Consider the following 25052-nt stretch of genomic DNA (forward strand, 5'->3'; position numbering starts at 1 on the left):
TCTGACCTCCTAGTTTTAGGGTTTGTTTTCCTTTTTTGTCTTTCTCCTGAAAACATGAACTGTTATGAGTATTTCGGATATGTGGATGAAAGAAATTGGCATTTGCCGTGATCCAGGAAAAAAAAAATTCAAAATAGCTTTTGAACTTCACAACTTGATTCCACTTACAAAGGTTCCTGAATGGTGTCATTGATCAGTCTTTGTTCTACCTCGGAATTAATACACAGAGGATTCAGAGGATGGATTCTGTCAAAACCATGACTGCACCCTGCCTATCTCTCAATTCTGTTTGCTTGAATACAACATCTTACTAGTTTCTGCATTTTGCAGAACCGTTTGGGCAATATTTGCCTTCAAAATTTACCAAGTAACCTTTGTGGATCCTGGTATTAATATATATATGTATATGTATAATATATAAACTTTTTTTTTTTTTTTTTTTGCTTTTCAAATCCTAGCCTTCAGCAGTTCTCTTGCATTGCACCATTCCTACAGTACTGTAATCAACCCTGTTTTCAATTTATATAAAAAAAAAAAAAAAAGACTTGCACATAATAGGCTGACTTCAGCCCGGCTTGTGTCCGGCTGTGGAGGGAGGATGATGGTTTCTCCTAAATGTTATACCTGTGAAAAGTGTGGCCGTTAGTCGGACTGTGAAAGCAAAAAGGGTTCTGTCTTCCTGGTGATGAAAACCATGCCTCCCTTCACCTCGCTGGCACCTTGCATTTCAGCGAGAACATACTACTGGTAAAATCCGAAGCTTGTAAAAGGACTGCTCCTGAGGTATTTGGGTTGGCGCTTGAAGATATGTGTATATGTGGAGTATGTATGTGTGTATGTATAATATAATGTACACACTTAGATACACATACATGTATGGATTGTTTGTAATTTCACATGTATTCTGCTGTAGCAGTGCAATTTGCCTTTTTGATCTCTAGGCTTCTAGGCAAGTGATGGTGGGAGATAATTATGTGTAATTAAAATTGATGTTGTATTTGTGTATGTATTATTGTGTGTGCATTCATATAACATGTACACACGTGCATATATACACACATACACGTGCTGTTACTCACTGTCCTGTAATGCCGTACAATCACATACTCTATTACTGACTGTAGAATATTGCATTGGATATTTCCTAGCATGGTTTGTGTGGATCCTTTTTAATTTAACCCCATCTTTGTGTTAATCATTTTATAAACTGATTTGGCTCAAGTGAACCAGGCCATTCAAACATAGTTGTTTTTTGTTTTTTCTTTCTACAACTGAACCAGAGTTGCGCACAAATTCTGGAGCCTGGCATCGCAATTAGAAATCATTCTGATGGGGAAACTCAAAGAAAAACATCGGGCATTTTTTTTTTTTTCTCTGAATATTCTGGTTAATCCCAAGATCAAACCTATAGCTTTTGAACGGCATATCCCATCACCTCTCCACCATACACTCCCATATAGCCCCCTATGGTAAAGCAATGCTTGACAATCAAATGAGAAGGCCAGGATGGCACTGTTGCAGCTAATATGCCTTTTGTGATTAAAGCTCAGGGTGACGGGGCTGTAAGTATTGAGTAGCACAAAATGGCTAGTTCAGGTGAACAAAAATCAATCTGAACCAATGATTATTTTTTTTTTTTACAAAGTGTTCTTATTAATTAAAATTAATTCAGAGGCATCCTTGGATTTTTTAGATTTTTTTTAAATACCCCTTGAATCCCTGTTGCACATTTTTCCTTTGAACTGATATATTAATGAAATGAAGCCCAGCAGAGCAGCGGGACATCAGCTAGCAATAATCATTACTGAGTGAAAGCTTTATTTAAGTGTATTTGTATCCTGATAGATAAGGTTTGTCATTTTTTTTTTAATATATAAGCATATACATAAAGAAGATTGACTAAGAGGTGTCGCTGTTCCCACTGTCCCTTTCTGATATTAAACTGTGAATTGTATACCATGTTTAAACTCTGGGTGAATCTTAGATTGATAGCTTGCATGTTTCAACTGTTTTTTGGTTGTTTTTTTTTGTCTTTTTTTTTTTGTTTTTTTTTATTACCTTTTTCCTCTCAGGGCTTTTTGCAAAACAAATCTTATGAATTATTTTATTTGTCACATTTTTTGCATTGCAAATTAACTTCTATATATATATATATATATACTTAGAACTATTAAATCACTACAATAAGCACTTGACTGTAAATGCAATATAGCCCCCTTCTTGCAGGTGGCTGTCTTATTATAGCCAGGGCTACACAACAGTCAGATTTCTAAATTCACAATGATCTTTTTATTATTAGAATTTTCCACCTTCACTTTATGAGTCTGTACAAATGACATAACCCAAGGTGATTTTTCAGCCCATTTATGAAACAGGAATCTATAGTTTTAAAAACAAATCCTTATTTTTTTTTGTAAAGGGAACGATAAGAGTGCTGCTATGCGTTATGTACTAGTCTGCCACATGAACAGAGGATCACGTTTTGTTTGGTACCTGAACTCCTCTTTCTTATTCATCTGTACAGTACTTCCAAACTCAAAATGAAAGCTGTTCTATATCAATCTAAGCAATAAAATTGTTATATTTAAAATGAAAATAAACACTGGAGTTGATTCTTTTTTTTAATTGTCTTTTTTGTATTTTTCTTTGGATTTAAACTGGGATGAATCTGCAAAGGCATAGATATATTTGGGAGACTGTGTGAGGTTTATCCTGCAAGAAGTCCTTTAAGAACTTTAAAGAACTGCCACTGATTCAATTATGAATTGTGAAAGATAATAAAGCCCTTTGGTGACCTAAAACTGCAAAAACCCACTTTAGATAATGGACCCCATTTTTTGTCATCCTGGAATATGGTGGTAAAAAAGTCTTCTACATTGAATTAGTATTGGAAAATATCTCAAGAAAATATGTATAAACTTGCTACTAAATAGTTTTTCCTGTTTTAGACTTCTTATGCATTACAAAGCCATACCACCATATCAATGATGTTACAGATTTTGCCTATATCTCAAAATGAGTGTTTTGTACTGTTCTTCTATTGACTTGTATCTTTGGTGCCCTGCGGCAAGTAGAGCACACACGCTTACACACAGACTAACACATACTAACATGCAAACTAACTCTTAACAACCACCCAGCCTAACATTATACATTTACACAAAAAAACTCACTCCGTTATCGGGGAGTATGCTTTAGTAGGTCCTAAACTGAAGAATTCACACATTAGTAGTGTTGTAATGGTCAGTGTCTGAAAGAAAAAAGACTAATAAGATGCATGTCACTGTAATCTAAGGTAGCGATATGTTCATTTGGTCCACATGAGAAGAATGCGTAGGGGAAGGAAGGCATGGTGAGGGTGCCAAATACACCGCTGTGGAAAAGTATTTGCTTCTTTCCAGATTTCTTCTATTTTCACTTATTTGTCAGATTTAAATGATTAAACACAAAATTATAATTTCTTTCATTGAACGTAAAGTGTTTAAATCTATATCACCCATGTGAAAAATGAATTGCCCTGTAAATCTAATGGCTCGTTTACAAAAACTGGCAATTACATCGCTGTGGAGAAATGTTTGGCCCACTTTTCTTGGCAAAATTGTTTTAATTCACTCATATTGGAGGGTTTTTGGACATGAACTGCCATTTTAGGGTCATGCTCATGGGCGTAGGAACCGGGGGGGACAGATCCCCCCCAGTAACTCATGCGGGGGGGACCGATAATTAAGAAACCCCCCCCAGAGCCGTAGGAACCCCCCCAATAGAAACGCCGCAAATGCGGCCCGCGAGACCTCGAGGTGCGGCCCGCGTAAGATCGGCAGCCAGGGTAACCGATCTTACGCGGTCCGCACCTCGAGCCCTGCTACTTACCTGTGGGAGGGTCTTCTGTACTGCACAGAGGAACCGGAACCCAGCAGAGTTCACGTGACATTACATCACATCCTCTGTGCAGTACCAGAGAAAGCAGAGGGAGGCCGCGCCCTCTGCTGAAGCCTGTGAGCGGCATCGAGGAGCTGCAGTGCAGGTAAGGGGGTGGGGAGGGTGTTTGAATATGCGTGATTGAGGGAATGAATCTGTGAATGAATGAGTATATGAATTAATGAGTGTGTGTGTGTGTGATAGCATGGATGTGTAAGTGCTGGAACCTAGGCATGATGGGACTGTGATTGATGTTAGCAATCACACTCCTATCATGCCAAGTCACCCAGTACATGCTGAAACCTAGCTAGCTGCCCCCCTTGTGTATTGATGCTGCCAGCAGTATGGGGTCTGCACATCACTTACAGCCACCCTGTACCAGCATGTACTGGCTGACTTGGCATGATAGGAGTATGATTGCTCACAGCAATCACAGTCCCATCATGCCTAGGTTCCAGCATTTACTGGTTGGATGTGTAAGTGCTGGAACCTAGGCATGATGGGACTGTGATTGCTGTTAGCAATCACACTCCTATCATGCCAAGTCAGCCCGTACATGCTGAAACCTAGCTAGCTGCCCCCCTTGTGTATTGATGCTGCCAGCAGTATGGGGTCTGCACATCACTTACAGCCACCCTGTACCAGCATGTACTGGCTGACTTGGCATGATAGGAGTGTGATTGTTGTTAGCAATCACACTCCTATCATGCCAAGTCATATTGCTAATTTTTTTTGTCCAATTGTGGTGTGTTACCTACTTTTATTAAAAATGTGAGTTTTTATTATTATTTTTAAAGGTGGGGGGTCATTTTTGGTTTTGGCTAAGTGAACCATGAATGTTTTGGTCCAGAATTTTATTTTGGTTCATCCCTAGAATAAATAGAACTATTTCATTTTTAATTATCCTGAGTCCTGAATTTGTAGTCACAAAACTTTCTAGGCCCAGAAATCAGTGTGAGGAAAAGTAAACGTTTTGTGTCATTTACTTTATTTTAATCTGCATATTTTATTAAAGGCCATATTTTCTCACAGTGAAAAATGAGTGCGGCCCACGCACGTATACAATTCTGATGAAGCGGCCCACTGCAGAAAAAACTTGGACACCCCTGGGGTAGACAGTGAGAAGGGGGGGGTAGGGAGAGGGTAGCTAGTGAGAAGGGGGGGTAGGGAGGGGGTAGCTAGTGTGAAGGGGGTGGTAGGGAGAGGGTAGCTAGTGAGAAGGGGGCGATAGGGAGAGGGTAGCTAGTGAGAAGGGAGGGTAGGGAGAGGGTAGCTAGTGAGAAGGGGGGTAGGGAGAGGGTAGATAGTGTGAGAAGGGAGGCTAGGGAGGGGGGTAGATAGTAAGAAAGTGTGAGAGGGGGGAGAGGGGGTAGATAGTGTGAGAAAGTGGGGATCTGATGGGGGAAATGCTGTCCCCCCCAGATTTTTAGGGGTTCCTACGCCCATGGTCATGCTACAGCATCTCAATCTCAAGTCAGGGCTTTGACTAGGCCACTCCACAACCTTTATTTTGTTTCTTTTGAGCCATTCAGAGATGGACTTGTTTGTGTGCCTGAGTCTCTGTCCCCCTGCATATCCCAACTGCGTTTGAGCTTAGGGTCACGAACTGATGGCCGGACATTCTCCTTCAGTATTTTCTGGTAGTGAGCAGGATTCTTGATTCCATCAATTATGGCAAGTTCCACCGTGTTGTTGGTATGTTCTTATTGTGGAATGCTGTGTTAGCTTTACGTCAGATGTAACGGACCACATCTGGCACTGCCAGTATTTAAAGCACCCTGCCGGTATCGGTATATTAAAAATACCGGCGATGCAATGGCCGGTATTTTTTGCAGGGCAGACTGTCAGGGTGATTGGCATGAGGGGGAGCACCCATTAGATCACCCTCCCTCCTGCCGCTCTGTTTTTGGTGGAGGCTGAGCGCTGGGGGGAAGTGACCCCCAGCGCTCTGGAGTTAGCCTGCATCCGCAGACCGGCCGGCCTGTGCAAGCTTGCTGCCTGTGGACTCGGAGGAAAAAGCCTTACGTCCCTACTCCTGCCTGCACTGATAAAAGTAAACTAAGGTAGGTGCACGTTATGTTTCTGTGACAGGAAATATTTGGGGGGGGGGAGGTGCACATTATGTTTCTGTGACAGGAAATATTTGGGGGGGTAGGTGCACATTATGTTTCTGTGACAGGAAATATTGGGGGGAAGATAGGTGCACATTATGTTTCTGTGACAGGAAATATTGGGGGGAGGTAGGTGCACATTATGTTTCTGTGACAGGAAATATTGGGGGGAAGTTAGGTGCACATGTTTCTGTGACAGGAAATATTTTTTTGGGGGGTGAAGGTAGGTGCACATTATGTTTCTGTGACAGGAAATATTGGGGGGGTAGGTGCACATTATGTTTCTGTGACAGGAAATATTGGGGGGTAGGTGCACATTATGTTTCTGTGACAGGAAATATTGGGGGGAAGTTAGGTGCACATTATGTTTCTGTGACAGGAAATATTGGGGGGGAGGTAGGTGCACATTATGTTTCTGTGACAGGAAATATTTTTTTGGGGGGTGAGGGTAGGTGCACGTTATGTTTCTGTGACAGGAAATATTTTTTTTTGGCGGGGTAGGTGCACATTATGTTTCTGTGACAGGAAATATTGGGGGGGTAGGTGCACATTATGTTTCTGTGACAGGAAATATTTTTTGGGGGGTGAAGGTAGATGCACATTGTTTCTGTGACAAGAAATATTGGGGGGGTAGGTGCACATTATGTTTCTGTGACAGGAAATATTGGGGGGGTAGGTGCACATTATGTTTCTGTGACAGGAAATATTTTTTTGGGGGGTGAAGGTAGGTGCACATTATGTTTCTGTGACAGGAAATATTGGGGGGGTAGGTGCACATTATGTTTCTGTGACAGGAAATATTGGGGGGGTAGGTGCACATTATGTTTCTGTGACAGGAAATATTTTTTGGGGGGGTGAAGATAGGTGCACATTATGTTTCTGTGACAGGAAATATTGGGGGGGTAGGTGCACATTATGTTTCTGTGACAGGAAATATTTTTTTTGGGGGTGAAGGTAGGTGCACATTATGTTTCTGTGACAGGAAATATTTTTTTTTGGGGGGTAGGTGCACATTATGTTTCTGTGACAGGAAATATTGGGGGGGTAGGTGCACATTATGTTTCTGTGACAGGAAATATTTGGGGGGTAGGTGCACATTATGTTTCTGTGACAGAAAATATTGGGGGGGGTAGGTACACATTATGTTTCTGTGACAGGCAGTATTTGTTTATTATATATGTCACGCATATATAATTAATTATGCCAAATAGCATGGCTGGTATTTTTTGGCAAGAAAGGTGGCAACCCTATGTTTACCCCATATGTGCCCTAAACCTGGGCAACACCAGTTCAAAGGGAACTGACATCCATATATTTGCTGATTAACTTCTCCTTAATATCACTCTTTCTCTAAATGCTTTACCTAAACTAGATATCAACAGGACTGAAAGTAATATAAATGTTCGAGTATCGATCAGCTTCTTTCTAACCACACTCCCAATCAAATAGCCACTCTTTGGATGTATGACACAATGGGAGGCACGCTTGTTATAACCATCAACGTGTAGTTGTTGTATACAGTGTATCTCCTTTATTTGCTGCTTTTTCACTTAACTAACAGAACTTAACACCTAAAATGATAATGATAATGTGTTGATAAAGTGATCCTCAACAGAAAATTATTTCTGTAATTGCCAAATTAGCATGTTCCTCCTCCATTCATTGGAAAAATATTACGACGATTGAATAGAAACAATTAGTTTTAATATTTCAGAAGAATAATTCACAGACAACAATTATGAGCTTTATTATATACTTTGTAGTGTATATCTGCGTTACACGCATTTGTAACTACATAATATGCACTTATCTCTGAAGAAAGGACCATGATTGAAATATAACTTCAAAAAAATAACAGCTGAACTGGCAGTTATTTTTCATTCTTCAATATTAGACCATGCTGCCAATATATATATATATATATATATATATATATATATACCGTATTTGCTCGATTGTAAGACGACCCTGATTATAAGACGACCCCCCCCAAATCTGAATATTAATTTAGGGAAAAAAAGCCGACCCTATAGGAAAAAAGTTTTACCAGTAAATGTTAATTCATCTAAACTATTTTTTTTTAATAAAAGCTATGATTCAGAAAAATATTTTGGTTTTATTTCCTTCTATTTTCCAACCTGCCCCCCAGTTATGCACATCTGCCCCAGAAATGCCTTATACCCCCTATATGCCACTGTGCCCCATGATATGCCTTTTAACCCTCTAAATGCCACTGTGCCCCATGATATGCCTTTTAACCCTCTAAATGCCACTGTGCCCCATGATATGCCTTTTAACCCTATATGCCACTGTGCCCCATGATATGCCTTTTGACCCCCTATGTGCCACTCTGCCTCCAGAAATGCCTTATACCCCTATATGCCACTCTGGCATGTAGAGGGTTAAAAGGCATATTATGGGGAAGAGTGGCATATAGGGAGGTTTAAGGCATTCAGGAGGCAGAGTGGCGTATAGAGGGTTAAAAAGGCATTTCTGGAGGCAGAGTGGCATTAAGGGGGTTAAAAGGCATTTCACAGAGCACTCTGCCTCCAGAAATGCCTTATGCTCCCCCAGCCCCCCCTCCAAACTTACCGGTGCTTCTGACTTCCCTGTCATGTAGCCGGGCAGCGTGTAGATCCCACGCACTTACGCTGCAGCCGGAAGGAGGCGTGGCTAGCAGCGGGGGTTGTCTGCGTCCATCGCGCAGACCTTCCCCGACTGTCAGAGATCAGAGTTCCCCGCACCGGTGCCGGTGATCTCTGACAGCCGGGGAAGGTCTGCGCGATGGACTCAGACAAACCCCGCTGCTAGCCACGCCTCCTTCCTGCTGCAGCGGAAGTTGTCTACGCGAATCGCATAGACATCTACACGCTGGCCCAGCTACACACCGGGGACTCAGAAGTACCGGTAAGGGGGGGGGGGGGGCGGTGGGGGGGCGGTGGGGGGGCGGACACACAGCAGGATCCAGGTCCCCTGCAGCTGCGGGAGATCTGGATCTTAGTCGTCTCATAGTCAGACCTATTTGAGGTCTGATTATAAGACGAGGGGTATTTTTCAGAGCATTTGCTCTGAAAAAAAAGTCTTATAATCGAGCAAATACGGTGTGTATATATATATATATATATATATATATATATATATATATAAATATATGACCCTGCTGCCAAGTGCCAATATATATAGGCAAGCATTTCCTTGGGCCCCTAGCATACAATCACTCCCTCTGCTCCCACACCAAACAAAAATATTTGTCTTGCTGACTTCAGATCAGGGGAAGACTGTAAGAGTCAGTGCAGTCTTCCCTCATTCTGACCGTACTGTGATTTTGAGAGGTCCTCTCCCTTGTAATCATCCCCAGAGTCCCCTCATTCCATAAGCCCCTTCTCTCTTTTACTTCCTCCCTGTAATTTAGGTATAGATCAAATATCTAGGTGTAAACATGTAAACGGCACTTGCATGTATAGATAAACCGAATAAGACATACAAACCCTATATTTACAGGTATACATAAATAATGTATGGCATAGCAGATATAGATCAGCAGAATAACACACAAACCCAGCTTTGCATGTATAGATCAATTGAAAGTCACATGTGAACTCAGCACTGAAAGTATAGATCAAATAAACAGAATCAGACATACAAATCCTGTTTTTGCAGGTATACAATAATAATGTATGGAAACATAGCATAGCAGGTATAGATCAACACAGAAACCCATTATTGCAGGTATAGATCAACTGGAAATCACATTGTAACCTCAACAATGAAGATATAGGTCAAATAAACAACACATGGAAACAGCACTGCAGGTATTGATCAACTAAATAAGATATACAAATCCTGTATTTATAAAGACACGGAGGCTCCCATTATGCTTATCTCTTTTCTTTATTCCCTCAGCAGCAAAGAAAGAGAAAACATTTTCAAACGAAAATATATGCATACACAAATACACCAATCACAGGTATACATAAATATCCAATGAGGGCCCTCCAAAGATACCCCTCCTTCCTATATAAGCGTCTGCATCCTGAACACCTTCCTCTTTTCTTTGCTGCTCCCTCAGAGATAAGTATTACCGATTTTTTTCTGCTCTTGTATATGGTTTTTGCCTTTCATTTGCGGGTTCCCCCCCCCCTCCCTACGCCCGGGGGGCTATCCCACATCCCCGTTGGTTTTTCCTCGGTTTCCTATGTGGTGCCTACCTTTTTTGTGCGTCTTTGCCGCTCGCGGCCCTCTCTATCTGCTGTTTTGTTTTGTGTCCGGTGGTTTGTTCCTCTCTCTCCTTTAGGTTTTCGCGCATGCGCGACCTGGGTCAGACGCGCGGCGGCCATTTTTGTTGAGGTAAGTTTTCTCTCCTCTCTTGCCAGGCTTTACGTGCGGCCGTTTCGTGTCGCGGCGGCCATTTTAGTTCAGTGCCGCGCGGTTTTTGTGCTGTATTTCAGGTTCGGCTGCTCGGATTTCTGCCGTTGTTGCACGGTATTGTTTGTCTGTCCTTGTTTTTCTCCCATTCAGACTGGTTTCTTGGTTGTTATGTTCCCCAACAAAACTATTTCTTCGGCTGAATTGCCAATGATGTCTGGCCAGGTTGTTGATGACGCTCATGCTGAGGGTTCGGGCCCTAATGATTCCCAAGGGGATGCCCTCACCTCTCAGGAATTTCATTCATTGCTGGATGCCACTATGTCCAGGTCAGTTAACCAGGCCCTGCAGTCTGCTATGGGTCTTATGTCATCCAACATCTCTCAATCCATTGCTTCTGCTTTTAAGGCTGTTCAGTTCCCTACCACTACTCCTAATCCTGACCTAAGTGGACGTGGCGCTTCAGAGGGTTTTTCAGGCCGTAAGGCCTCGGCCAAGACTCACCATGTTACACATTTGACCTCCAAAACTAAGACGGACAAGGTACGCCCTGTCACTGATGACGTGGTTGCACCACGTAAGAGAGCCCACCATCGGGCAAAATCGATGCGGAAATGGAAAAAGGCACGATCCTTTTCCGATTCGCCCGACTCTGAGTCGGCTTCTGAGGAGGCGTCCGATATTTCGGATCAGGCTGAGATTTCCTCGTATGAGGATGCTGCTCCTGCGGATGAGGGAGTAGATGACCCCGGCCATCATGTTGTTGGGGAGGATGCCATTTTGGATCCTCAGGGTGAGCCCATGTTTAATCCAGATGACTTGCACAACCCCAGGTCAGCAGAGTGGTTCCCCTCACCACATGTGGCACAATATGTAGCCTCCAGGGTTCGTAAACCTTTGGATAAAGTGGCTAGGAACAAGTTGCGGGCTGAATGCCCTAGGCCGTCTGTACCAGATGACGCCTGTGCCACTCCTGAAGTTGATCCTAAGATCGCCCAATTTTTGGGGAAGACGGGCTGGAAGTCTAAGAAGGGTTTGGAGTTTTCCCTTCGGAATTGCCAGGATAAAATCCTGGATATCCTGGGCCCAGTTACTAAAGCTTTTGAGACAGTAGAGACGGCTCTCTCTGATAATGCCCCGGTGGACTTGCTGGAATTGCGTGGCTGGCTCCAACGCATTATCTGTCTGGTTGGAAACGCTAATACTGCTGTGGCTTCAGAGAGGCGCAAAGCCATTCTCCTGAAAATAGAGCCAAAGCTTGTCAATATGGCAGTGTCTGAGCCTGGCCCGCAGGCTAAAGGCTTGCTCTTTGGCGATTCTTTCGTCAAGGACCTTGGTTCGTTCGTCCATACCTTTACGGCTTTGGACAAAGCGCAGTCTAATATGCGCAAGGTGTTTCGAGGGAAGGTTTTTGGCGGGGCCAGTAGACACAGGGGCCGTCTACCGGGCCGTAACTCCAGGGGACCATATCAAGGTCCCCGTGGCCCCGGTCTTTCCAGATCCCATTTCCAGGACCACAAGCCAGCGTCCTCTGCCTTCTTCCCTCAGCGTCAGCGACCATGGCAGAACAGAGGAGCTAGAGGATCCTACCAGGGCAGGCGCCCTTATGGTGAGTGCACATCTAACCTCTTTGCCTCCCACATCTCAGGTCGGGGGCCGACTGCGTTTCTGCGTCGAGGCTTGGAGATCTTTGACAGCGGATCCTTGGGTCCTAGATACGGTGCGGGGCTATCACATAGATTTCCTTCAGACCCCGATTCAATATGTGCTTCCCGGGGTGATTCAGTTCTCGGAGACGGACAGGTCGCTGGTTTCCGAGGAGGTTCACGCTCTGTTTACAAAAGGGGCCATATGTCCCATTCCCGACGCCTCGCCAGGTTTCTTAAGCAACTTGTTTTTGGTGGCCAAAAAGGGCGGCGGTGTTCGTCCAGTGATCAACCTGCGCCCGTTGAATGCCTTCATATCCTACCAGCATTTCAAGATGGAGGGCATTCATTGTCTGCGGGACCTGTTGCAGGTGGGGGACTGGATGGTCAAACTCGATCTCCAGGATGCCTATTTGACGGTTCCTATAGCCGCGGAACATCAGGACTTCCTTCATTTCAGATGGGGGTCCCAACGGTGGAAGTTCACAAGCCTGCCGTTCGGTCTTTCGTCGGCACCCTGGTGCTTCACCAAGCTTCTGAAGCCTGTGGTGGGCAAATTGCGCGCAACCGGAGTTCGTCTAATCATTTATTTAGACGATTTGCTCATTATGTCTCAAGACGTGCGTACCCTGCAGCTTCATCTGTCGTGGACCGTATCCCTTCTACAGAACCTGGGTTTTCTGGTCAATTGGAAGAAGTCGGATCTCCATCCCTCTCAGTCTATGGAGTTTCTGGGATTCCTGATCGACTCAGTCCAAGGGTCCATGCATCTCCCGGTTTCCAAGGTGACGTCTATCAAGAGAGAAATCAGGAGGATTTTGAGACGGCCGACTATTTCCATCCGCAATCTGGCACGGATAATAGGGACTCTGTCGGCGTCGATCCAGGCCATTTTTCCCGGTCCTCTCCATTATCGGGCGTTGCAGAGGCTGAAGAACCGCTCTTTGCTGCAAGGCCTTTCTTACGACGCGATCGTTCCTATCGATTGCGAGGCGACGGAGGAGCTCTCTTGGTGGTTGACCCACATGGATGCGTGGAACGGGAGAGCGATATTCGGCACAACTCCCGACGTGGTCATAGAGTCAGATGCCAGCCGAGAAGGATGGGGAGCGAGATGCGGTCGCTCTTCTACAGGAGGCAAGTGGTCATTGGAGGAGAAGCGGCTTCATATCAATTGTCTGGAGCTTCTGGCGGGGTCTTTCGCCGTTCGGAGTTTTTTGGGAGATTCATCAAACTGCTCCGTGCTTCTTCGGCTGGACAACGTCTCGGCAGTCAGGTATATCAACCACCTGGGCGGAACACGATCTCAGGCGCTGTCGAGTCTGGCGACGGAGTTTTGGCATTTCTGCCTGGCTCACAATATCTCTGTTCAGGCGGAACATATCCCCGGACTGAGCAATCGTGTCGCCGATTGGAACTCACGCCATCTAAAGGATTCCGGCGATTGGCGCCTGCTTCACTCGGTCTTCCGTCGGATTTCGAGTCTTTGGGGACCGTTCGAGATCGACCTGTTCGCCTCACGGTTGAATACTCAACTTCCCGTTTTCTTCAGTTGGAGGCCGGACCCGGAGGCTTTGGCGTCAGATGCGTTTCTCCAGGACTGGTCGGGCCTCAAGAGTTACGCGTTCCCTCCCTTTTGCCTCCTGGCACGGACTTTGCTCCATCTTCGCCGGTGCAGTACCCTTCTGGTCCTCATTGCTCCATTGTGGACCACTCAACCATGGTTCCCCTCGCTATTGGAGATGGTCGTGGACGTTCCACGCCTGCTTCCTCACAGTCTGGATCTGGTTGTGGATTTGGAGGGGTCTCCTCATCCTCTACTTTGTCAAGGCCTTCTTCCCCTGTTGGCTTGGAAGGTTTCCGGGGACCCTGGTTTGTCCATGGTGTTTCGAGATCGACTCAGGATCTCTTGGCTGGAGCTTGGGCGCCAGGAACTAGACGGGCTTACGGTCATGCCTGGCACATGTGGGAACGTTGGTGCGTGGGACAACGTGTGGATCCCGTTTCAGCTTCTGTAACGATGGCGTTGCGTTTTCTCACGGAGTTGTTCGACAATGGTTTGGCATATCGCACCATCAACATTTATAGGTCCGCTATCTCCGCTGGACACGCGGGTTTTGCGGGGGTGCCTTTGGGGAAGCAGCCAGTTAATTGCCGTCTGCTTAAGGGTATGAGGTTGTCTCGCCCGCCTCGTCCTAGATATTCGGGCTTTTGGGATGTGACCGTTGTTCTTGAGTTTTTGATTTCATGGCCCGATAACCCTTTGCTGTCTCTTCAACAGTTATCTGCTAAGTTGGTTATGCTGTTTTGTCTTATATCCTGCAAGCGCGTGACGGACGTTCGGGCGTTGGATATTTCTTCTAGATGTTTTACCCCTGAAGGTGTTCGGTTCGACATTTCTAGACGTACCAAAACTTCTCTTACTTCTGTTTTTTATCCCTTTTTTCCTCTTCAGCCACGCCTGTGTCCTGTGGATTACCTTAAGGCGTATGAGGCGCGGACTGCTGCTTTTAGGGACGGTTCACGTCCCGAACTCTTTTTGTCTTTTCGTAAACCTCATTTGCCTGTGTCGACTACTACGTTGGCCCGGTGGGTCAAGTGGTTGTTGGATTCTGCGGGTATCGACACTTCCATTTTTGGCCCTCATTCTACTAGAGGGGCCATGGCGTCTAAGGTTGCTTCTTTGGGATGTCGGTTGGAAGATCTCCTCAAGGCGGCGGATTGGTCCAGGGAGTCTACGTTCAGGGAATTTTATTTTAAGCCTTTGACTCATTTTTCTGCTACCGTTGTTGGCCAGCTTTAAACTAGCATAATGGGAGCCTCCGTGTCTTTATAAATTGGTAGATTTTACTAGTTTATGACGTAAAGTCGTGATTTATAAAGACACGGAGGCGAGCATTATTCCCACCCTGTTTTGTTTTTCCTCTTTTAGGTTTGGGTTTGTATTCCCTCCCATTTATTTTGTGTTTTATGTACTATATGGTATTATGCGTTATTGTTATTATTATTTAATAAGGTTATTTTGTATTGCCGTTCTATCTTAGATTTTTTCCGTTTTGGCCATGTTTGTGTCTTTATGGTGGCTGTTTGTTTTGCTCACTGTTTTCGATTTCTCTTTATTTTCAGCGTGAGGTGTTCGTAAACTCCGGTTCCTGTTTGATTGCCTTTTCTCCGTCCATGTCCTGGTTGATATGACGGTTTCTTCAGTTCGTCGATGTTTTCAGTTTACTGCGACTGTTTCCTGCTCTTCGGTTCCGTTCAAAGAAAAGAGGAAGGTGTTCAGGATGCAGACGCTTATATAGGAAGGAGGGGTATCTTTGGAGGGCCCTCATTGGATATTTATGTATACCTGTGATTGGTGTATTTGTGTATGCATATATTTTCGTTTGAAAATGTTTTCTCTTTCTTTGCTGCTGAGGGAATAAAGAAAAGAGATAAGCATAATGCTCGCCTCCGTGTCTTTATAAATCACGACTTTACGTCATAAACTAGTAAAATCTACCAATTTGCAGGTATACAAAAATGATGTATGGAAAGATAGTATAGGAGATAAAGATCAATAGAATAACACAAAAATCAACTGGAATTCACAAAAAACTCATCATTAAAGGTATGGATAAAAAACACCTAAATTACAGGCATAGATCACATATTGCGCACCCCAAAGGCCAGCCTTGGCATTCACACTGCCCACATAGAGCCTGAGCAGCAACCAAATTACACACATAGGACTTGCCATCTTTGTCCCCAAACAGGCCGCCCTGTGTCATCTTTGTCCCATAAACACCCTGCTTGTGCCATCTTTGCCTTTCCACAAATCAGTTATACATCTATGATACACACAGACATTTATACACTCACTCACTAATTCACACTTTCATTCACACAATCATTTATTCTCTCACACATTCACACAAATAATTTACACATACTAATTAATGCATTTTTAGAAATCATTCAAGCTATTCATCCACACATTAATTTATTCACTCACTCATTCACACTGTGACGATTGGATGAGGAGGACCCCGGATGGCGGAGTGAGCCAGGCAAACAGGAACCAGGAGTAGCCAGGAGAGCTGGAACCGAGAATCAGGTCTGGTAACCAGTAAAGCGGGAAGCCGAATCAAATCCAGAAGAGTAGTAAAACAAGCCGAGTCAATACCAAACGATCAGAGAACAGGAACCAAATCAGTAAACAGGAGCGAAGTCAGCAAGCCGGGTCAAACGAATAAATAGTCACAATAACTCGCACAGGAAAACAGCAGAATACACCAACCAAGGGTGACCCAGAAGAGGAAGTCCAGGTTTAAACAGGGAAAGGTGGAGGCATGTCCTGCATTAAGAGGTCACCCGAGGTTATAAGAACACGTTACAGATGTAACATGTAATATTATGTTTTGACCACATTGTGGCGCTGTGCTACCTGTTTGAAGACGCCAACCGGGTATTAATTCTCTTACTCATTCACACAATACACACATTAATTCATACTCTCACTCATTCAAAAAATTAAAACACACATTAAGTCATACCCTCATTCATTCACACTTTAATTCTCTCACTCATTATGTCAATATTCTTACTACCCCTTTCTCTATCTATCCCCTCTTTTCTCATTATCTACCCCCTCTCCCCCTTCTCACTATCTACTCCCCCTTCTCCCTAGCTATCCCTCCCTTCTCACTATCTACCCCCTCTCCCACTTCTCCCTAGCTATCCCTCCCTTCTGCCTATCTACCCCATCTCCCCCCCACTTTGTTGTTCGCTTACCTTGCTGAAGCCCTGCTGTGGGAGCCTGCGGTCTCTGTCTTGTTGCTCTGCCACGATGTGTGCGGCATCATTTCTGAGTGCCGGGATATGAAGTCATATTCTGGCGCTCCAATATATCAAAATAAAAAAGCAGAGACTCAGCACTCAAATAGTAAGGTGAGTTAATTTCACACAGGCAACGTTCCGACACAGAGGTCTTTCTCAAGCCTTTCTCCTTATTCATGAGTGACCGCTTGGCGCCCCTCTCTCTCCTCCATGTCAATCAGTGCTCCCTCGTAGATACACAAAAAAAAAGGACGGAGTTTCAATTGGGGGAAGCACATCATGATGTGGTGGGGGGCATGGCCGATGCCACTGAATTGACCTCCTTTTAAATAAGGCAGTGTTCATGCTGTTTTTGAAGTAAAACAGATGATAGATAATATATCGCCACCATGATTTTTTGTTACTGATAATGAATCAAATTCATATGGTATGGAAACTGATGATCACAGCTACAACCAGGAGAGCTTTCATGTTAAAAGCACCACAAAATAGTAAATCTGGAAGCACTAATACCGGCCCTCATGGAAACCTTGATTTGTCATTATTCAAAGATGCACTTTATTGAGTCCCCTGCATCAGGGTTCAGGGATCTGAAACATGATGTATTAGCAGTATAGCCACTTAATAGGTGGCTTTTCCTAAATGTGCAGGAAGTATCAAATAATTGGATGTATGGGAAAAATCATCTTCCATGTTTTACACTTGTGTATTCTAACAATACCACACATATGGATGTTTAATGTAGCAGCAAAGATTTCCTATTTCTGTAAACTCAGTCTTCTATTGAGCAAATACAGAAATATCCATTTTTCTTATTTAGACATGTATTTATATACATACATCCATATACAAAGGCAAAGTTCTCTTTTGACCCAAGATTATACATATCCTCTTAAAACTATGTATGCAATTATGTCCTTGCAGACATTTCCTGTATTCCACCAAGCCCCTTCTCTTTTAAGGGAGCATTGAAGTAACTTCCACAAAATCACTGATCCATTAACCCCTGAACTAACAGAGCTGTTGAACACCATCTGCACTTTATTGTTGTCTTTGTGATATCACCAGTGTCTGCCTAAATAAGAAGTGATCCAGAGATCTCTCTCCTTCGTGCCACCTGGAATGGCAAGGAAAATTATTATTTTGTTTGAGAGGAACATAGTAGTGCACTCAGAATGTGGCCCTAGACTGTTCCAGTCACACATGCAAATAAGGACACATTTATTGGCATTCTGCTTCCTAAAACCATTGTCAGAGTGTATTCCGTACAGCTGCCTTCCGATATGCCTGGACACCACGACATTTGCAGAAGTTATATCATTTCAGCTGCAAAGCAGAGCTTGGCTACCCTCAACTTGTCTATCCCCCAATTTGTGTCCCCTGCTCCCTTTTAGATAATATGGATTTCTCACTCTAGGCAAGCAGGAGATAACTGCATGGTTAGGCGTGTGCACAAGATTACACATTACCACTAAGTGAAAACACAAAATGTAGGAAATAGTCTTTTTTCACCTTTATTTAAGAATGTGATGTTTTGTACATCTGTAGGCAGATTTAACGTCAATTTATCATTTCAGAAAAGTAAGCTCCTCGCTTATTGTACACGGATACCCAACCCATCAGACCCTATTTTAATGTTCTTAGCCCACAAATGTTGTGAAAAGAAAAACAAAAAACTCTGCACATATATCACACCACCCTATATTTTGCCCACCCTCGCCAAAGAAAACAGTATTGCAAACTTCTATTAGAAGTCAGCACAAATATACATTGAATCCTGTATAGTTTTTTTTTTTTAACCAAAGGCTGTCTTAGTACTACCAAGGTCTGCAGAAAACAAAAACAAGCAACATCTTTGCACTGTGGCATTAAAAAGCAGCAGAGTAGATCCACAGAACATGATTTCCACCCGTCACCATGACTTGAACTACATGAATTCAGACATTACTGGACATCCATGGCTCAGCGCTCAGTCATGCCAACATGAAGATATACCCAGCAATGCTTTCATTGAAACAGAAAGGCATGTATAAAGTGGATTAAACCATCAGAGTGGTGAAGCAATAGGCAACGTACATACAGAAACAACTTCAGGTATCAGCATCCACGATCCAGACTGTGGAATCTGCATTGCAATCTGCGGAAGATGGTCTATGCTTGTTCAAATGTCAAAAAAATACTTATGTATAAAAAAAAAAAGTTTCCCTTAGGAAAATATATATTTAATTTGCAGTCTGGGTGGGTAATAGGGATCAATTCCCTTTTAATGCTGCTAGTATGAATTTCAAGAGGTTCCCATCTTGGGCATTAGGAGGGTAAGGTTAGAGGACAGGATAAATGGCAGAGTGCAAAGTCTGTTTATTCATCAGATCCTGCTGATCTTTTCTGGGCTCGCTTGCGAGGAGATCTTCTTGGTGAAGCTTTGTCTAAACAGGGAAAAAAATGAAAAACTAATCAGATCTGCAAGCAAAAACATGCATTACATACGCACACACAGGCATAACACATACACACACCAGTTAGTTGCTACCTTTACAATTAAAAACTGGGTTTAATGTATAAAAAGACATTCTGGTAGCTGAAAATGTAATCAACAGGAATGATCCACTGGAGCTATACTTCAATAAAGCAGTGGGTGATCTGTATGCATATCTGGATGTGGGGCACATTAAAAACCAGGACTGGGCAAAACCTAGCATCAGGGAACTACAACAGCAAACAATTCCTTATATATCTGCTGTGCATTTTTAAGTCAGACGGGGTCATACAGATTTTACCAATGCTGCCACTGAAAATAGCCACACACATGACTGCATTCAGTACATTACACTGGCTTAAGACTGAATGGTTGTGTTTTTGATTGTAATACACACGTCCACTCCACCAATGCCTGCATGAAGCTCATGGCTCTCAAGCCCAACAAATAAGCTGCACACCAAGTGTAAAAACAAAGAAGTATATCAAGAGATAAAGGTTCAAGATCAGCCAAGTACATATTTGATTTCCACAGCACTGTATAACGAGTCCCATAGAGTTAAGATCATTTAACAATTTAACCCCCATAAAAAATAAAATTAATCCCTTAAGGACAATGGGCTGTCCCTAAACCCATTGAAAACAATGCATTTTGAGCCCATACATGTACGGGCTGTCATTAAGGGGTTAATGAGCTGTTTGTAGAACAGCTATGAACCAAACATAATATCACAGTACAGGTGGGAGACAGTCTGGAAAATTGTCTAGAACACTGGGAAGGGTTGAGAGATCAATAGAGGCTGAATTAAGTGCCAAGTAGCCATGGCACTGCTACAGCCAACTGGATAAAGAACCTTCAGTAGCCTAATTTGTTTAATATCTTCTGTAAGATATTCATAAAGATACCCAGTTCGAAAGTGAAGGCATCAGAAAGCATAATGCATGCAACATCTCTCAGTAACCACGGGGTTGTAGATGTATGTAATAAATGACAGAAGAGTAGTAAGTTCATCTGTGATCAGCAAACCATGCATTCAAGAGGAAAGTTAAGTTGCCTCACCTCGTCTACTTTGCACTGAAGCCGCAAAATGTAAGCAGATAAAAAGAAAGACAGCAAGAAAAGATTAGGGGTGAAAATTAATAATAATAAAAAAAAAAAAAAAAGACGGCTGGAGGGACAGCAAATAGCATTAAACTGCACATCAGAAATGTAGTTTGACGAGACGGGAATACATCTATATTTGGACATTTTTCATTTAAAGCAAAATAAGAACACCAATGAATGTGGGTGTAGGGTCATGTTACACAATTCTCAATTCTATATTGAGATGCCAAAATTACAGCAAGATATTACAAACTGGATACATACTAATCTGGCTGAGAGTCTCCGCAGGGATCCAGCTCATGTCCACATCATTTTGATTAGATGTTCCCATTTCAACTTTTTGTGCAGGTCTCTTTCGCTGCAGGAAAACAAAAATGAATAAAACACAAGCAGAAGATGGCTGACTGCCTAGTTAAAGGCTTAAATCAATATCTATTTGTGAGACTAAAGTGATCTTCTGGAAAACACAAATAGATGGGTCGATCAAATCCACTAACAATATCCATTGTTCTAAAGCTTAACATTTTACCGTAGGAAAGACTCCATTGGAGCACAAAATGAATGGGTAATTAATCAGCTGCCCTCCAAGATCATACTCGAACATCAAAAAAGCGCTGCATACCTTTCTTGTTTCCAGTAGCTGATGCAACCCAACGATCACAAGTAAGCCGAGTCCGCCAAGGAAGAGGTACATGAAAATTCTACAAATGGGGAAAAAATACAAACAAAAAGGCTTTGAGATCAACGGAAACTATGTAAAAAAAACACATCATTGTTTATCCCAAGGATAGATGGTAGATGAATGCAACAGCCTCCCATCAGAAGTGGCAGAGGCTAACATAGTAAGCGAACGTAAACATGAATGGGGTAGGCATAAAACCATCCTGAATCTAAGACAAGATAAAGGAATGATTAAGGCTCGAGTCTCATGTCAGTAAAAGTGAGCAGTAGGCTTTTTATCTGCCGTCAAATTGTATGTATGTATGTATGTATGTATGTATGTATGTATGTACATTTAAACAGTGTATTTATAAGTGATAAGGTGCTGCACAACTCACGTTTCACCATCCAGACCATCTTCCTTTTCAATGATTGTAACTGTCTGATTAAAGACAGCATCTTGGAAAGAATTCCCCTACACAGACCAAAAAAAGGATGGCACTTCAATTAACAAAGCAAGTTTATGTTTACCTACAAGATCATGCTATCCCCCTCAATGAAAACTAATTTACAGAGGAAACTGACTACATTTTCAACAATGATATCAACATTAAGTGTCAAAAAACAACAACTCAACAGTAACCAAATATATACAGGAACATGTGTGCTTACAGAGCACTAGAAATAAATGCACATCTTACGTTTACATCTTTATAGTTCAAATTGATAACCAGACCAAAGGGACGGCCTCCCATAGGTTCAGCAGGGATGAAAGAATATTCAAATGTGGCCTGTCTCTGAGGAGGGACAATGGTGTTTAATGGGAGAGCGGTGAAATTCTGGATGTAGAACTGGTAGTCTTGAGGGTAGCGGAAAGAGGCATCCAAGGATTCAATAACAAAGTCTTCTGTACCCTTGTTAGTAAAGCCCACCAAAAACTTTACAATGTCGTTAGCTGGGAAATCTGGAGAGAAACACAAAATGAAAGTTTATGAAGAAACAGATGTGATTTAACTATGTTTAGAGGGTAGGCTAAAAAAACTGGGGGAATAATACCATGGATATATTACAGCTTTACTGCACAATGAATACTTTAATCACACAGGAAATAACTTACCTTCTCCTTTAACAAACAGAATGGTGGTATCAGCATTGGGGGAGGCTTTGGGCTCACCCGAACTCAAGTCCTCTTCCTCCTCTTTTTCTTCTGTCTGAAAAAAAACCAAAACGTTAGAAAAAGTACTAATGGATAACGTTTAAGTAACAGTAGCTTTATACCAAGTGTTTGCTCAATAACCTTTTATTATTTAAAGGGATTGTTAGGATGCATGTGTCAAATATTGGATTTAGGGTCCCTGCTTCAAAAGAAAAATTACATTAACCAGTCTCTTAACCTTTGCTGTATTTGTCACTTAATGGCTCTGTTACACATACAAAAGACTTTCAAGTGGACCTTGGCAAATGTATTGTTCTTTTTTTTTTGCAAAAGATGTAGCTGGAGAGTCCAGCGATTCAATGCATATCGTACCTCTAGTCGTTAATGTTTTGGGGTGTCCCTTTTGCAAACGCATAAGGGGGGATTCCGCAGAATCCGTGCTATTTTCCACACAGGTTTAACACATCTCTCTGTGCATGTGCAATGCTTACTGTCACTGAGCTCCGGCGCTTGCCTTTGCAGACTGCTGTGCGCAGAAGGTGATCCCAACGATTTCAATGTGAGCGCTTTCTTGCTACTAATTGCCTGCTTCAGATATCAGAACAAGGAGAAAGCCAGCTGAAGTGCTTCAACTTCTACCTAAGGTAAGGGCTTTCACATGCAGTTCAAGACAGTTGGATATCCTGTCACAAAATTACTCTAGACAGGGGATTGTGGATTATGTTTATAAATGTAAAGCTAAACCAATTCTGGTGCATATTGCAATATTTAGAACATTGAGGTTTTTATTGTGACTGCTAGCCTTTTCTAATAACTATGCAGCTATATTGCTTATGGTTTTTTTTCCTCTTTACTTGCATACACATGAACAGTAGAGGCGATGGGAGCAACAAATACTACGTGCTTTGGGGTGTACATACCAGATCTCAGAGATATGGTGGTCAATGACAGGCGAGAGACTTGTGACATGCATCATAAGTCAGAAACGCATACTCAAAATCTATCATTTACAATGACGCAAGACTTCAAATTCAAACACAGATCTGTCTACCTTGACACTTTAGAGAGTTATAAATACTATTTACCAGATCTGTAGATTCATCTTCTTCCACTTCAGCCTCATCGTCATCATCCTCAACTACCGAATCATCGATTGCCTCTTCATCCTCTGTTGCATCCTGTGCAGCGACCAGGGGTCCTAAATATAAATACACAAGGTGAAAAAAATGTCTGTCACTCTTTATGTGGAAGGCACTATGTCCCAAGTAACATCAGTTTACATGGGAAAACGTAATGCTGCAGTGAAACAAAATGAACCTGAAACAATGGAAGAATCCGACATGTAAAACGAAGCAGCAAAACACATCAAACAGTTAATACGAAATGCTGGAGGATTACTTTTGGTACACAGAGTAACATTTCAAAGGCTTCCAAGAAAACATCTAAAATAAACTTGATAGTTAAGCCAACAATTTCAGTGTTTGCAAAACAGCCCAAACAATACATGAAAAATACTTATCTGACGCTTAAGTGTGACTGTACTAAACCTACACCTATGACTAGGCTTGCGCCATACTTTTATGTATCCTCAAGTTATCGTTAATTTTATATTCTTCCTCGCTACAATAGAGCTATGGAAAAAGGCTGACTCTATAAAGAAAACAGACAGGATAAAGTTTTTCCAAGTACAAAACCCAGAATAAAACAAGCTTTATTTATAAAAGTAATTCATCACATAGAATTGAAAGGACTGGGCTGTTTTGTGTGTGGGTGTCACTTATGGAATATAAACCAAGCGAAGCAGCCCCAGCACAGTAAGCTCTGTAACTGCGCTCCAATTTTTTCGTATTCTTCTATAATAATATCTCGCTAGCCCCCGTGCATGAATAAAACGTATACGTGTGCAGGTTTTATACATTCACCATATGCAGGGCAGTGTGAGGAGGAGCCATGGAATGAATGAGCAGAGGGCGCAGAGTGACACGTCAGCCAGAGGCCTGACATACACAGAGCGTATACAGACCAACACATATGGGACAGACACACACAATTGCCAACATGCAACCAGCGTTAACAACACAGAAAAACACCACGAAACGCTAATGGTATTAGGCCGATATTACGCGGTTCAATGCGTGCCTCACAGCACACTCCGCAGGCCAGTCACTCGCGGTCAAGTGAGCGGTATATATTTCCACACACAAAGCTGCAAGCAGACAATATAGACGGACACACAAAAACACCGAACCGCTCAGGCACTAAGAGCCAAGCTCATGTCGCCCGGCCTTCCCGCGCACTCACCTCTCGCATTGCCAATGAGCGTGACCGGGAAAGCCAAGAGGACGAGCAGCAATAGATTGCGGAGAGGAATCATCCTGGGAGACCGGTATGTGCCTGAGCCCGTCGAGTCCGAAAGAAATTGAAGGAGGGGTGGAGGGGACCCTTTCACCGCCTCTCGTACTCCTATCTAGGCCCCTTAGTCAATGACGACGTGATACGTATGCTCCAGGAATAGGAGGGCATTGGAGGAGCTTTGGGCGGGGACAGAGAGTAAGGCTGACGGACACCAGAGGAAGCCAACGGCTTGCTTCCGGTCTAGGGGGGAAGCGGACGTGGCTGTTCTAAGCAGCTTCTAAGGGAGAGTCCAAGATCGGGGAGGCGGTGCCTGTGAGTGAAGGAAATGCGAGTCTGCGCTAGTCCTGACTAGTCGCTCGTAGGAGGATGCCACAACGCCATAACTTTCTACGCTACGTCACTTTTCAGAGGAAGACTGCGTAAAGTGTGGATTACCGAATTGG

At 43.1% G+C, this 25052-nt stretch overlaps 1 protein-coding gene across 2 annotated transcripts; it reads right to left on the minus strand.

Moving 5' to 3' along the window:
- Positions 1 to 19216: 19216 nt before the first annotated feature.
- Positions 19217 to 24628, minus strand: LOC149302672 (translocon-associated protein subunit alpha-like). Of its 2 annotated transcripts, XM_089482283.1 has the most exons (9): positions 24556 to 24628; positions 23340 to 23452; positions 22216 to 22309; positions 21800 to 22062; positions 21497 to 21573; positions 21061 to 21139; positions 20703 to 20796; positions 20394 to 20408; positions 19217 to 19284 (listed from the first exon to the last, which is right to left on the minus strand). In XM_089482283.1, the coding sequence occupies exons 1-9, from the start codon at positions 24626 to 24628 to the stop codon at positions 19217 to 19219; spliced, it is 876 nt and encodes a 291-aa protein (XP_089338409.1). The 2 variants fall into 2 exon arrangements, with proteins under 2 accessions (XP_089338409.1, XP_089338410.1); XM_089482284.1 differs by lacking the exon at positions 20394 to 20408.
- Positions 24629 to 25052: the final 424 nt, after the last annotated feature.

This window comes from Sceloporus occidentalis, unplaced genomic scaffold, assembly GCF_023333645.1.
Source record: "Sceloporus occidentalis isolate IW3139 unplaced genomic scaffold, rSceOcc1.0.p SCAF_18, whole genome shotgun sequence".
NCBI lineage: Eukaryota > Metazoa > Chordata > Lepidosauria > Squamata > Phrynosomatidae > Sceloporus > Sceloporus occidentalis.